This window comes from Sinocyclocheilus grahami, unplaced genomic scaffold (genome assembly GCF_001515645.1).
Source record: "Sinocyclocheilus grahami isolate Dianchi unplaced genomic scaffold, SAMN03320097.WGS_v1.1 scaffold1164.1, whole genome shotgun sequence".
NCBI classification, from domain to species: Eukaryota; Metazoa; Chordata; class Actinopteri; order Cypriniformes; family Cyprinidae; genus Sinocyclocheilus; species Sinocyclocheilus grahami.
Genome location: NW_015506343.1, coordinates 45755 through 59888, shown reverse-complemented (window position 1 = coordinate 59888; position 14134 = coordinate 45755). Strand labels below are relative to the sequence as shown.

The 14134-nt window shown below is 37.6% G+C and overlaps 1 protein-coding gene across 1 annotated transcript in view; it reads right to left on the bottom strand.

Moving 5' to 3' along the window:
* dennd4b (DENN/MADD domain containing 4B) overlaps nucleotides 1–14134 on the bottom strand; it is a 45892-nt gene that overhangs the window by 20681 nt on the left and 11077 nt on the right. Inside the window, exons 6-13 of the mRNA XM_016253204.1 lie at nucleotides 13114–13355; nucleotides 10238–10304; nucleotides 8260–8318; nucleotides 8037–8181; nucleotides 5696–5871; nucleotides 4896–4945; nucleotides 3447–3625; nucleotides 837–970 (exon numbers count right to left, since the gene is read on the bottom strand). Of these exons, the coding sequence (XP_016108690.1) occupies nucleotides 837–970; nucleotides 3447–3625; nucleotides 4896–4945; nucleotides 5696–5871; nucleotides 8037–8181; nucleotides 8260–8318; nucleotides 10238–10304; nucleotides 13114–13355 (1052 nt within the window). The remainder of the gene's footprint in view (nucleotides 1–836; nucleotides 971–3446; nucleotides 3626–4895; nucleotides 4946–5695; nucleotides 5872–8036; nucleotides 8182–8259; nucleotides 8319–10237; nucleotides 10305–13113; nucleotides 13356–14134) is intronic.

The window sequence follows — 14134 nt, the reverse complement described above, 5'->3', positions numbered from 1 at the left end:
ACTTACACAAACACACAAACACACACACAAACACACACACACATCTTCCACTTGCCAAGGCTGCATTTAAATTGCATTTGATACAAAAAAATAAAAACAGTAATATTGTGAAATATATAATTAAAATTTAAAATAACTGTTTTCTACTGTAATGTACTTTAAAATGTAATTTGTTTATCTTAATTTTACATTGTTTGATTTAATTAATTTAAGCAAATGTTTTTTTGGTGTTGGTGTTTTTTTATTTTAAACTATGTATTTATCTTAGTTTTATATGTTTATGATTGAATTCATTCATTTTAGTAAGTATTTTAAGATCATTTTTGTTTTAAAGATTATTTATTTCAATTTTGCATTTTATGATTAAATTTTTTATTTGTTTTATTTTAAAATTATTAAAATTTTACATCTTCATGAATTAATTACTTTTAGTGATTTTTATTGTTTTTTTTTAATTATTTTAATTTACATTTTATTATTTAATTAATTATTTGATTGTTTTTATTTAAAAATGGTTTATTTTAGTCTTAATAATCCAAAAGGAACTCCAATGGAAAAATCCTATTGGGTTTTTGTCGAGGAAAAGTTTGTCTACATCATCACTGCAGGATTTGACACATTACCTACAGTAACCTAAAACAATAACTGGTTAATATTAACCAATACGACACTGGTTACAGTTAATATTTGTGAGACTGGTTAACCAAAAGCCTGCACGGCCTCAGTGACGTCAGCTGAGAAGGGAAGTCATATCAGATGTTTGAGAGAGTTTATAATGGAGGACCATCACTGATGATGATAATGATAATGGACAAACATGACTGATGATCACACACCTGTAGTGTGCAGGACACTCGGAGCCGTCGGCTTCCTGTGGCTCCTCCGGAGGCATAATAAACACTGTATGTTCACCGCTGTGACACTCGTCACGGTCGATCAGACGCACGTCCTCCGGCTTCTCCACGTCCACCTGACACACACACACACACACACAGAGCGACACACACACACACAGAGAGAGAGACACACACACAGAGACACACACACGCACACAAACACACAGAGACACACACAGAGCGACACACACACACACACACACACAGACACAGACACAGAGCGAGACAAAAACACACACAGAGACAGAGACACACACACACAGAGAGACACACACACACACACAGAAAAAAAACACACACACACACACACACACAGACAAACACAAACACACAGACACACACACACACACACACACACAGAGACACTCAGAGACACACAGACAAACACAAACACACACACACACACACACACACACACAGACACACACACACAGAGACACACACACAGACACACACACACACACACAGAGACACACACACACACACACACACAGAAATGTTAATTCATGCGTTTATCACCTCAAGGTTAGATTATTGTAATGCTTTATTGGGTGGTTGTTCTGCACGCTTAATAAACAAACTCCAGCTGATCCAAAATGCAGCAGCTAGAGTTCTTACTAGAACCAGGAAGTATGAACATATTAGCCCGGTTCTGTCAACACTGCACTGGCTCCCTATTAAACATCCTATAGATTTTAAAATCTTGCTTATTACTTATAAAGCCCTGAATGGTTTAGCACCTCAGTATTTGAACGAGCTCTTATTGCATTATAGTCCTCCACGTCCGCTGCGTTCTCAAAACTCTGGCCATTTGATAAAACCTAGAATATCAAAATCAACTGCGGGCGGCAGATCCTTTTCCTATTTAGCTCCCAAACTCTGGAATAACCTACCTAACACTGTTCGGGAGGCAGACACACTCTGTCAGTTTAAATCTAGATTAAAGACCCATCTCTTTAACCTGGCTTAAACATAACACACTAACATATTTCTAATATTCAAATCCGTTACAGGATTTTTAGGCTGCATTAATTAGGACAACCGGAACCGGGAACATGTACTTGCTTTCATGTTGTCATGTCTTGTGTGAACACGCGGCTTATGAGTATTCTTATTAGCTGCGTGTTCGTGTCTTGTTTAGTTCAAGCACATGGCTTGTGGTTGTTTTGCTGGCTATGTGCTTGTGTTTCGTGTGTGCCATGTGCTCTCAAGTCTATTGTCTTGACCCTGCCAAACTTGTTTCCTGATTATTGGTTCATTTGCCCCACCTGTGTTTCCCTCATTACCCTCCTCATTTGCTCCCTACTTATTCTCCTTGTGTTTGCAGTCCTGGGCCAGTTCGTCATCTCATGTATCCTGTTGTGTCCTGTTTAGCCTTGCCAAGCCTGGTTGCCAGTCTGTTTTCCCCTACGGAGTAGTTTTGGTTTGGTTTGTTTTATTTTTGCCAATAAAAGCCCATTCTCCTGCATCAGTGAGTCCTCGCCTCCTCCCTTCATCCCCTACCCTGACAGTTACATCGATAGAAGAATGTCATCTACGCTAATATTAGTCTGTGTCTCTCTTATTCCGAGGTCACCGTAGCCACCAGATCCAGTCTGTATCCAGATCAGATGGTCACTGCAGTCACCCGGATCCAGTACGTATCCAGCCCAGATGGTGGATCAGCACCTAGAGAGGACCTCTACAGCCCTGAAAGACAGCGGAGACCAGGACAACTAGATGAGCCCCAGATACAGATCCCCTGTAAAGACCTTGTCTCAGACGGCCACCGGGACAAGACCACAGGAACCAGATGAGTCCTCTGCACAATCTGACTTTGCTGCAGCCTGGAATTGAACTTCTGGTTTCGTCTGGTCAGAGGAGAACTGGCCCCCGACTGAGCCTGGTTTCTCCCAAGGTTTTTTCTCCATTCTGTCACCGATGGGAGTTTTGGTTCCTCTGGCTTGCTTAGTTGTGGACACTTCATTTCCAGCGATATCGTTGACTTGATTGCACAGATGCTATTTAAACTGAACTGAGCTGGATGATGACATCACTGAATTCAATGATGAACTGTCTTTAGCTGAAAAATTAGTGTTTACTCTCATCCTTCTGCATTATTGACACACTATTTTCCTATTTAATACTGTAAAGCTGCTTTGACACAATCTGTATTGTTAAAAGCGCTATATAAATAAAGGTGACTTGACAGACACACACAGGTGATACAGGAGCGATCTGATTGGCCGCTGCGCTTAGTTGTGGACACTTCATTTCCAGCGATATCGTTGACTTGATTGCACAGATGCTATTTAAACTGAACTGAGCTGGATGATGACATCACTGAATTCAATGATGAACTGTCTTTAGCTGAAAAATTAGTGTTTACTCTCATCCTTCTGCATTATTGACACACTATTTTCCTATTTAATACTGTAAAGCTGCTTTGACACAATCTGTATTGTTAAAAGCGCTATATAAATAAAGGTGACTTGACACAGACACACACAGGTGATACAGGAGCGATCTGATTGGCCGCTGTGGTCAGGTGACTGCAGGTGAGCGTCTGACCTTCTGCACGCACTCGTCGAAGAACTCGAGGCAGCCGTGGCGGTCGCTGACGAACGAACACTCCTCGATGAACTGCGTGAACATCTGCGTCTTCGTGAGCTGCGTGTAAAACTTCTGCTGCGTTCGATCGCGAGACTTCAGGAACCCTGAGAAACACCCGGAGAAAACCATCAACCGTCATCTACTGAATCAAACCAATGTTTCTTACTAATTATAGGCTGCTGGTTCCAGAAATAGTGTCTGTTTTGCTCTTTCACGTCACACTTTCTCACTAAATATGATGGCATTCTGTAGCATTTTAGTTTTTGAGAATCATTGGTGTGTGAATTAATCTTGTATTCTCTCCTAATCAGCAGAAAAACAGCAGAATCACGTCTGAATCTGAGCCAACCATCAGATCAATTCTCAGCCCGGTTTCACATGCATGACACTATTTAATATCTAATCCTGATTTCAAGGACAGAATTATGATCCAGAGACAGAAGAAAACACAAACATGAGCAGATGTTTCTGCCGTTACTGCAGCCAAACAGACACAGAAAAGCTTTTATTTATGAACTTGTGTTTATGTATTAAATGACGTATTTTAACATTTTTCCACTCCTTTGCAGAAGCTAAATGATTCATTTTGAATGCTTTTTGTCATTAAATGCAAAACTTCAGACATTTGACAGCTTTTGTTATCTTTGTAAGTGCATTAGCTGATGTAATTTGAATAATTTAATAATGTATATTAATGCATAATGTAATTTATCATTTGAAAAATTCTTATTTTAAGAAAAAACAGTAGTCATGATCAACTTATAAACAACATTCAGTTCCTGAACCTTCTGGAAATACAATATTAATTGCCTTTTGAGTGATAGTTTTCATTATTTTGAATTAGTTTTTATATTTATATATTTTTATTTATTTCTAATTTTAGTTAAAGTTTTAATAATTGTATTGTTCAGTCCCTTATATTAGTTTTTTTTATGTCTATATAGTTTTTATTCTATTTTAAATTTTAGTTTTAGCTATTTAGTTGTTATGGAGGCTGAATAAACTGAATTTAAAAAAATTGCGACTTTATCTTGCAATTCTGGATTTTTTTTCTCACAATTTTGCATTTTTTCTCGCATTTTGAGATATAAACTCGCAACTGCTAGTTTTAAAATCCAATTCTGAGAGGAAAAAATATTATTTTCTTACAATTTTTTTTATTATTGCATGATATAAATTTGCAATTCTGAGAAATAAAGTTGCAACTGTAAGAAAATACTAGTCTTTCTTTCCCTCAGAATTGGACTTTATAACTCGCAATTCAGAGAAAAAGTCACAATTCACTTTTTTTCATTAGTTTATTCAGTGTTGGAAACAGACTTCCATAACTTTGTTAGTTCGTGAAGTTAAACTAAATAAAAATGTTGCCATGGCAACCAGCTGAAATAAAACGGGTTTCACTGCTACTTCTGAAGGGTGTTTGTGTCCTGCAGGACAGAGGCTTCTTATCTTCAGACCTGCAGACAAAAATAATGTATTAATACAGTGATAAGATATATAATCATACATACAAATATTATCAAAAATAATGTAAAAATTGTGAAATATTATTGCAATGTAAAACAGCTGTTTTCTCTGTGAATATGTGTTAAACTGTGCTGTATTTCTGTGATGCGCAGCTGTATTTTCAGCATCATTACTCCAGTCTTCAGTGTCACATGATCTTCAGAAATCAGTATAATATGCTGATTATTAGAAACATTTCTGATCATTATCAGTGTTGAAAATACTGTGATGCACTTTATTTTTCAGGATTCACAGATGAATAGAAAGTTCAAAAGAACAGCGTGTATTTAAAATAGAAATCTTTTGTTGCATTATACAGTGTTTTCAGCTACTCGCACACATTTTCAAAACTTTACAGAGAAATCCAAGAACTGCACACAAAATGCAAAAAGCCTCGCATCTCGTGCAAAACGAAGCGCTGCATTCAAAACATCACAAGCACATCTCAAAAGCAAACATTTGCCATAATATTAATTCCCGTGAGATTTGTGTGTGTTACATCGATAATCGTGTGTTGTGTTTAACAAAAAGTGTTTTCTGAAATTGAAAACCGAGTCAAAGGCTGAGATCAGTGTCTGGTTTTGTAGGTTTGGTGTGTGCTTCTGCTGTTTGAGTGTCAGCTTTCAGAAACTGTGTGACGAGTGAAGAGTCAGTGTGTAAGCAGATGTAAAAAGTGTAATCGTGTTCACAGGAAGACTCACTGGAAGACGGTGTTGGTGTCCAGATCCACACACACCACGTCAGTCGGCGGATCGTAAAGCTCGAAGTAGCTGGAGTGGACGCCCACGATGAAGGGCATGGGCGCGCACAACACGTCTGCCATCCGCAGCGGACACAGCGGGATATACGGGCAGTGCCAGCGCAGAGGAAACGGCATCTGAGACAGGAAACGCCCGTCACATGACCGGCACAGACAGGAAGTCACACCGACTGAGTAAAAATTATTGTCTTGTTTTCAGACAAAATTAAGTTTTTTTTTTGATATCTTGGCTGGAAACAAGACAAAAACTCGAAGAAAAGCATTTTTTGCAGTGTAATTTCATCAGTTAGTGCCCTTTCAGAAATCAAGAAAACATCAACTCGAGTGGTTTGATGTGAAAGAAACGAGGATCGCAACAGAGATCAATAAACTCAAAGTTACACTTTGATGATGTTTTCAGATCATCAGCACTTTTTACATACTTTTATGTATTTGCAGTGAAATGACTGGATTTATTTTTCTATTAGATCAGTGATTCTGAACCGGGAGCCTCAAGATGAATGCAAATCATTTAAAATAAGACAAAACAAGTTTAAAACATTTTAAATAAAAATCTAAATGTAATTTGAATAAATTCTTATTTTATTTTTTTGTTTAATTTGAATTTAGTTTTTAAACAGCTATGTTTTTAAAGAATATTTGTACGTTTTTTTTACATTTTTAAAAATGTGATTTCTAGACCTAAAATACCAAAATAAACAAAATATACAAAATTCTTGCAAGTTTCTTATTCATTTGTTTATTTTAAATAAAAATACGTATATATATATTTTTTTTCTTTCTTTTCAAAATTCTTATCTAGTAATCAAGTTTAAAACATAAAAAAATCCAAATGTAATTGGAATAAATTTATTTTATTTAATTTTGAATTTTTTTGTTTAATTTTAATTTACTTTAATTTGTTTTTTTAAGAATATTTTTAAGTGTTTTTCTTAATTTTTAAAAATGTGATTTCTAGACCTAAAATACCAAAAATACCAAAATAAACTAAATATTAAAAATTCATGGAAGTTTCTTATTAATTTGCTTATTGTAAAAAAAAAAAAAAAAATATATATATATATATATTCAAATTTTTATCTAGTAATCATGATCAAATGGATTAAAACAAATAATTTAATTAAATTTTTAATAAAACAATTAAAATGTAATTTGATCTTAATTCTTATTAATTGATTGTTAATTAATTATTAGTTTAATATTGATTTAATGTTTCATTTATTTAAAAAAAACTGATTTTTATTTCAGTTATTTTATTATATGTTAAAAATCACTGTTCAGTAATCATGATCAACTGGATGATCCACCTGGTCAAAACGAGCAAGAACAATCAGCTCTTCAAACTTCTACAATCACAAAATGAATTGCTTTGAATTATTTTATTATTGTAGAAGTGAAAAAATGTATGGAAGTTTAAGTTTACGAAAATAGAAAATGTAAAAATTAAAATATTTATATTTTACTTAAAATATATATTTTTACAAAACATGTTTTACTCTAAAACCAGAAAATTACAACCAAAAATCTGAACAAGTTGTGTTTCAAATTTGAAGTTGGTATCTTAAAAATGAGCTTTCAGTGAGATTTTGTTTGGACGCAGTACCAAGCTTTTCCACTAGATGGCCATCAAACCCCATTAGTAACCATATACGGTTTGAGTGATCTGAAACATGTTTTTCCATACTTTTCTCAATAATTATGAAGTAGACATCACATTCAGAAGTATTAAGGGTATTTGATTTCAATGCAACCTCTAAAAACACATAAAAGACATACGACGAGAACCTTAGGCCTATGTTACAGTTCACACTGCATCAAAAAAAGAGAATCTATTGTTTTTTTTCTTTATATTCAGAACACTTTTAGACCTTTTTTTCTCCTAAAATAGAATGGATGTTATCTTTTGAACACTTGACATGAATGCATCACTTTTGCAAAGTAAAGGTCAGAACTCGCTCTCTGACTCTGATGAGTACTCTTCTTGCAAATTAATAAATTACAGTTGCTCTGTAAAATATTAAAAAAATGAGTCACCAAATATGAAAACTAGAGTCTTTAAGCTTTCAAATGATATATAGTTTGTCAAGACTACTTCAGGTTCAGACTAGGATATTAATGTTTAAAAGGTAATGAAAAGTGACAGTGAACAGGGTTTTAAGAGAAAACTTGATCTGAATGATGACACTGCTGTCTGAATCAGAACTGAAGCACAGTGGAGTTCCGTCACTGATTCGGTCCTCGTCTGTGTTGTATGAGGCGATGTAGAGATGAGTGTGACTCACGGAGACGAGCGCTTCGCTGACGGACGTCAGAACATCGGGCCGCAGCGAGTGCAGCAGCAGCTTGTGTTCGGTCAGAACCGCCAGCAGCAGCGAACACGTGTTCTCCGGACCCAGATTCTGCAGCAGCTTCACAAAACTGGCCCCACTGAGAGCAGAGCATCAGCCAATCAGAACACAGAGAACAGACGCAGCAGCCAATCAGATCCTCAGCAGAAGAACTCACCTGAGCGGCAGCGGAGACGACACGGGCTGACAGAGCAGCAGATTATCATATGAAGAGAGCTGAGGACACACAAACACACAGTTAACACACTCACTCTCACACACACACACACAGTTAATACACACTCTCTCACACACACACACACAAACAAACACACAGTTAATACACACACACACACACACACACACACAGTTAATACACACTCACACACACACACACAGTTAATACACACTCACACACACACAGACAAACACACACAGACGCGTGCACACACACACACACACACACACACTCACTCACACACTCACACGCTCACACACTCACACACTCTCGCAAACACGCACACTCACTCGCACTCACTCGCACACACTCTCTCACACACTCTCTCACACACACACTCACACACACACACACACACACTCACTCACACACTCACACGCTCACACACTCACACACACACACACACACACTCACTCACACACTCACACGCTCACACACTCACACACTCTCGCAAACACGCACACTCACTCGCACTCACTCGCACACACTCTCTCACACACTCTCTCACACACACACTCTCTCACACACACACACACTCTCACACACTCTCACCCTCTCACTCACACTCTCTCACACACTCTCACTCACACTCTCTCACTCACACTCACACTCTCTCTCACTCACTCACACTCACACTCTCACACACACTCACACTCTCACACACTCTCTCACACACACACTCACACACTCTCACTCACACACTCTCACTCACACTCTCTCACTCACACTCTCTCACTCACACTCTCTCACTCACACTCTCTCACTCACACTCTCTCACTCACACTCTCTCACTCACACTCTCTCACTCACACTCTCTCTCACTCACTCACACTCACACTCTCACACACACTCACACTCTCACACACTCTCTCACACACACACTCACACACTCATTCACACACTCTCACACACACACTCTCTCACTCACACACTCTCACTCACACTCTCTCACTCACACTCTCTCACTCACACTCTCTCACACTCTCTCTCACTCACACACTCACACTCTCACTCTCACTCACACTCTCACACACACTCTCACACACACTCTCACACACACTCTCTTATATTGATTTTTCCGTTCTGCTGGTTCGTCTGGTCAGAGGAGAACTGGCCCCCCGCCTGAGCCTGGTTTCTCCCAAGGTTTTTTCTCCATTCTGTCACCGATGGAGTTTTGTTTCCTTGCCGCTGTCGCCTCTGGCTTGCTTAGTTGGGGACACTTCATTTCCAGCGTTATCGTTGACATGATTGCTCACACTTTATTTAAACTGAGCTGGATGTTGACATCACTGAATTCAATGATGAACTGTCTTTAACTGAAAAATGAGTGTTTACTATTGTCATTTTGCATTATTGACACTATTTTCCTAATTAATGCTGTTCAGTTGCTTTGTCACAATCTGTATTGTTAAAAGCGCTATATAAATAAAGGTGACTTGACTTGACTTGACTCACACACTCACTCACACACACTCTCACTCACTCTTCACACAACACACTCACTCACTCACTCACTCACTCTCTCTCACACACACACTCTCACACACACACTCTCACACACACTCTCTCACACACACTCTCTCACACACACTCACACACACTCACACACACACACACACACTCACACACACTCACACTTTTCTGAGTTCATTTCACACTGATTTCCGCTTCCAGCTCATGCTTTGATTTCCCGCCTAGCACCAGATTAACCCGTAATCAATCAATCAATCAATCCCTCGATCAGTTTGATATCAAGCGCTGGACTACTGATTGAGCTGATTTGCTCTGGATCTCTACGGTACGGTCAGAGAGGAGGAGGATGATCGAGCTTCATCACCCCCGTTACCCACGTGTCTCTAGTGCGCCTGCGGCTCGAGCTCATGCGGAGACACTCTGAGACTCATCTGAGATCAATCACCTGCACCAGGATCCGAGGACGCTGAGCGGACGGGAACGGGACGTTGTGCATGAAGCTCGAGATGTGCCTGCAGACAGATCACAGTTAACACGAGTCAGTTCATCTCTCTAAACCTCCTCAACGTGAGTATTCACTGCACACAACATCACGACTTCAATTCAAGATTATTTATTCAGCTTCCATACGATGTATACATCTCAATTTCTAAAAGTTGACCCTCATGACTGGTTTTGTGCTCCAGGGTCTCTTATAATTATGGTTATAATAATTGTTATTTTATATTGAAAAAAATATTTCAATATAATGAATTCAACAACAGGTAAACAAGTCTTGCCTTTTTCATTCAATATTCTTGCAAATGTCACATTACAGAAATGTGATGCGGGTTTCACACTGACTCTAAATCAAGAAAATATATCCTTTAAAATACAGTTCAGCCAAAAACTGCCAAGAATTCTGTCCTCATTCACTCATTCCAAACCGGTATGACTTTATTTCATCAGTGAAACACTAAAGAAGATGTTTTACAGATCACTGACAAAATAATGCAAGTGTTGTTTCAGCCACAGAATAAAAAAATAAAAAAAGTAATTGTGACTGTATCTCATAATTCTGACTTTATTCCTGCAATTATGAGAAAAAGTCAGAACTGCTGGATATAAACTCAGAACTGTGAGTAAAAATGTAAAGACTTGGAAGATAATAAGTAGAAATGACCTTTTTTATTTTATATTCTGTGGTACAAACAAATAAAAACAACCGTGAGACGCAGAATTCAGAGGGTTTATGTCTTTCAATTCTGTGTTGATATCTCACATTTCTGACTCTTTCTCAGAACTGCGAAAAAACAAAGTCACGATTAAAGATAAAAAGTTGCCATCACATTTTTTAAATTCCATTTCTGAAAATATCTTCTTTTGTGTACCAGTTTTCATTCTTAGACATTTAAAAAAAGTTGTTTCTAAACTCTAAAGATTAAATACTAAAAAAAATTAAATCTCAAAAAGTCATAGAGGTCTTTTTTTATTATTATTATTATTAATTTGCTTACAGTTCGTAAAAAAATATAAAAAAAACAATTTCAACATCCATCAATTGGATGATCAACTTAGTCAAGAAGATCAAGAACCCTGAACATAGTTCAGCTCTAGAGTCACAAAATTCATTTTTTAATTATTTTAACCTACAGACAGTCCAAGTTTTAGTCAATAAAAAACACATCTATACAGAGATGCACAGATGGTCAAAAAGATGAATTAGAAAAAGCATAATTTCATCACTGATGTCACGTACATTGTTAGAAGTTTAATGCAGTAAAAATCTAGTTCATGAAGTTATCCCAATAAATGAACAAGTCTCAGCAAATCAGGTCTGAGTGTCGTGATCAGTGCTAGGGCTGAACCATTTTGGAAAATAATCTAATTGCGATTTTTTTTACCAATATTGCGATTGCGATTTAATATGCGATTATTTTTTAAAGCTCTGTATGTTCTGTAGTATTCAACAAAGACAAGCTATAAATCATTGTATAGTATGACCAACACACGATTAGATAGATGAAACATAAATGTTCTTTTCTGTAGGCCAGGCCGATATGTTACGATGAAATTAGGTGATGCATGAAGATATGAATGACATTTTTATTTAACATCTACAATCACAGTATATTGACTGATTTGTTGAACTTCCAACCTTGTGAGCATGTACTAATTATGTTTAAATAAGCCTGGTGTAAACATTAATGTGAAAGTCAGTAACAAATCACACAAACTAACGTAGATTGCAGAAATATAAAAACACATCTGTTGCTTTAGCACACTACTTTAGATATTCACAGTCACTGTAATAAACATGTACACATGTGCACTGCACTAAACACTGTCTGTTAACTTAAGACCAGTGGTCCTCAAACTTTTGTGGTCGCGCCCCCCTCAGACTACCAAATAATTTCACTAAACATTATGAAAAATGTATACTTTTTTTAATTTAAAAAACCTACAGGGAAAAAAACACCTGCATCACTTGAAACATTGAAAGATAGCATAGAGAGAATAACTGTTGTTATTATTATTATTCTCTCTGTTATTTATTTATTTTTTGTGGGTTTCATGCTGTCCGCTAAGGCATAGGACACACACAGGCTTTCCTCACTAATGACATTAAACACGTGTCTACACCGGACGCGAGCGGCAACATACAGTAGAACCCATTATAATCAGTGATGCTGTGTATACTGGATGCGGCGCGACATTAAACTGATGCCTCGTTCTATTTATGACGTACTGACACAAAGTTCAAATGATTTGCAACGGTTGCTTTGTCGCGTCAGTGTAGAGCTGTAGCGGCGCGATGCACAACTGTAGCGTGCGGTATAGACACGGCGAGTGAAGCCGAGAGCGAGATATGCCTCCTCATAGTTTCTGCATTTAGCTTTTAAATGACCAGCAGCTGCCTGGATCTGTGCGACTTCACCTATAGCTTTTCTCTTCGCTTTCACAAACCGATTCATCTCCCATTCTGAGTTACATCCTTTGGCTGTTTACTGATTTATTTATTTTCTTTTTCTGCTGATGGCCCGCGCTCGACTTGAAGCAGCGCTGCTCAGACCGATGGGTGTGTGTCATTAAAGTACTGCGAGAGCTATAAGAGAGCGCGGACGTCTCCTTGTGCTTTCTCTCGCTCGCCGTACTTTGATGTCATACACCGATCGATCTTCAAGTGGAACACACCTCTTTACTCTCGCGTGTCACGTGACCGAATGAAATCGCAGCCTCTGCGATTGAAAAATCGAACATTTTCATATCGCGATATTATCGCAAATGCAATTAATCGTTCAGTCCTAATCTGTGGTGTGTTCAGGTGTGAGCATCACTCACTTCTCCAGCGGCAGAACATGCGGTCCAGAGATGGAGTATCTGTAGATGAAGGTGAGGAACTTCTGGAAGACGCTGAAGAAGGGCCAGTGTGAGAGAACGCAGATGCTCTTCTTGACCTGAACGCTGCGGTTGGTGATGGGCTGCCGGTCCACGACGCTCAGCAGACCCAGACGCACACACTGACGCTCCGACAGAGACTCGCGCAGGTACGCCTCGTAGAACTGGATCGCAGCGCCGTACACCTGACCCCCCGACACACACATATATATATATATACACACACACACACGCAATCATGTGACCAAACCATCAGCCGCAATGCAACGCTGCACTGAGCAAACCTTTGATCAAAAACAGTGTAAAAATTTTGAAATATTATTAGAATCTAAAACAGCTGTTTTCTATGTGAATATCTGTTAAACTGTAATGTATTTCTGTGATGCGCAGCTGTATTTTCAGCATCATTCCTCCAGTCTTCAGTGTCACATGATCTTCAGAAATCAGTATAATATGCTGATCTGCTGCTCGAGAAACATTTCTGATTATTATCAATGTTGAAAACAGTTGTGCTGCACAATATTTTTGTGGAAACTGGGATACATTTTATTTTTCATGATGCTTTGATTGAAAAGAACAGCATTTATTTGAAATATAAATCTTTTGTAACATTATAAAAGTCTTTACTATCACTTTTTCTTGGCAACACTTTCTATGAAGCCCATATTTGTAATGCATTATAAAGGTATTCTTAAGGCATTATAATGAATGCATAATGCTGTATCATCTCATGAATATTCATAAGAACAGTTTTAATATATTATAATATTTACTTATTTGTGGTTATAGCTTTTAAGAGTATGATGATTTATAACACAATGAACACGTTGCATCCACTTTTACAATGGATTATATTTCTCATAGTTATAATGTATTATAAGTCTCATATCTTGACATTTTTCTTATGCTACTTTACTTAAAGCGGTCAAAGACCACTTATAAGTAGTAATAATAATAATAATAA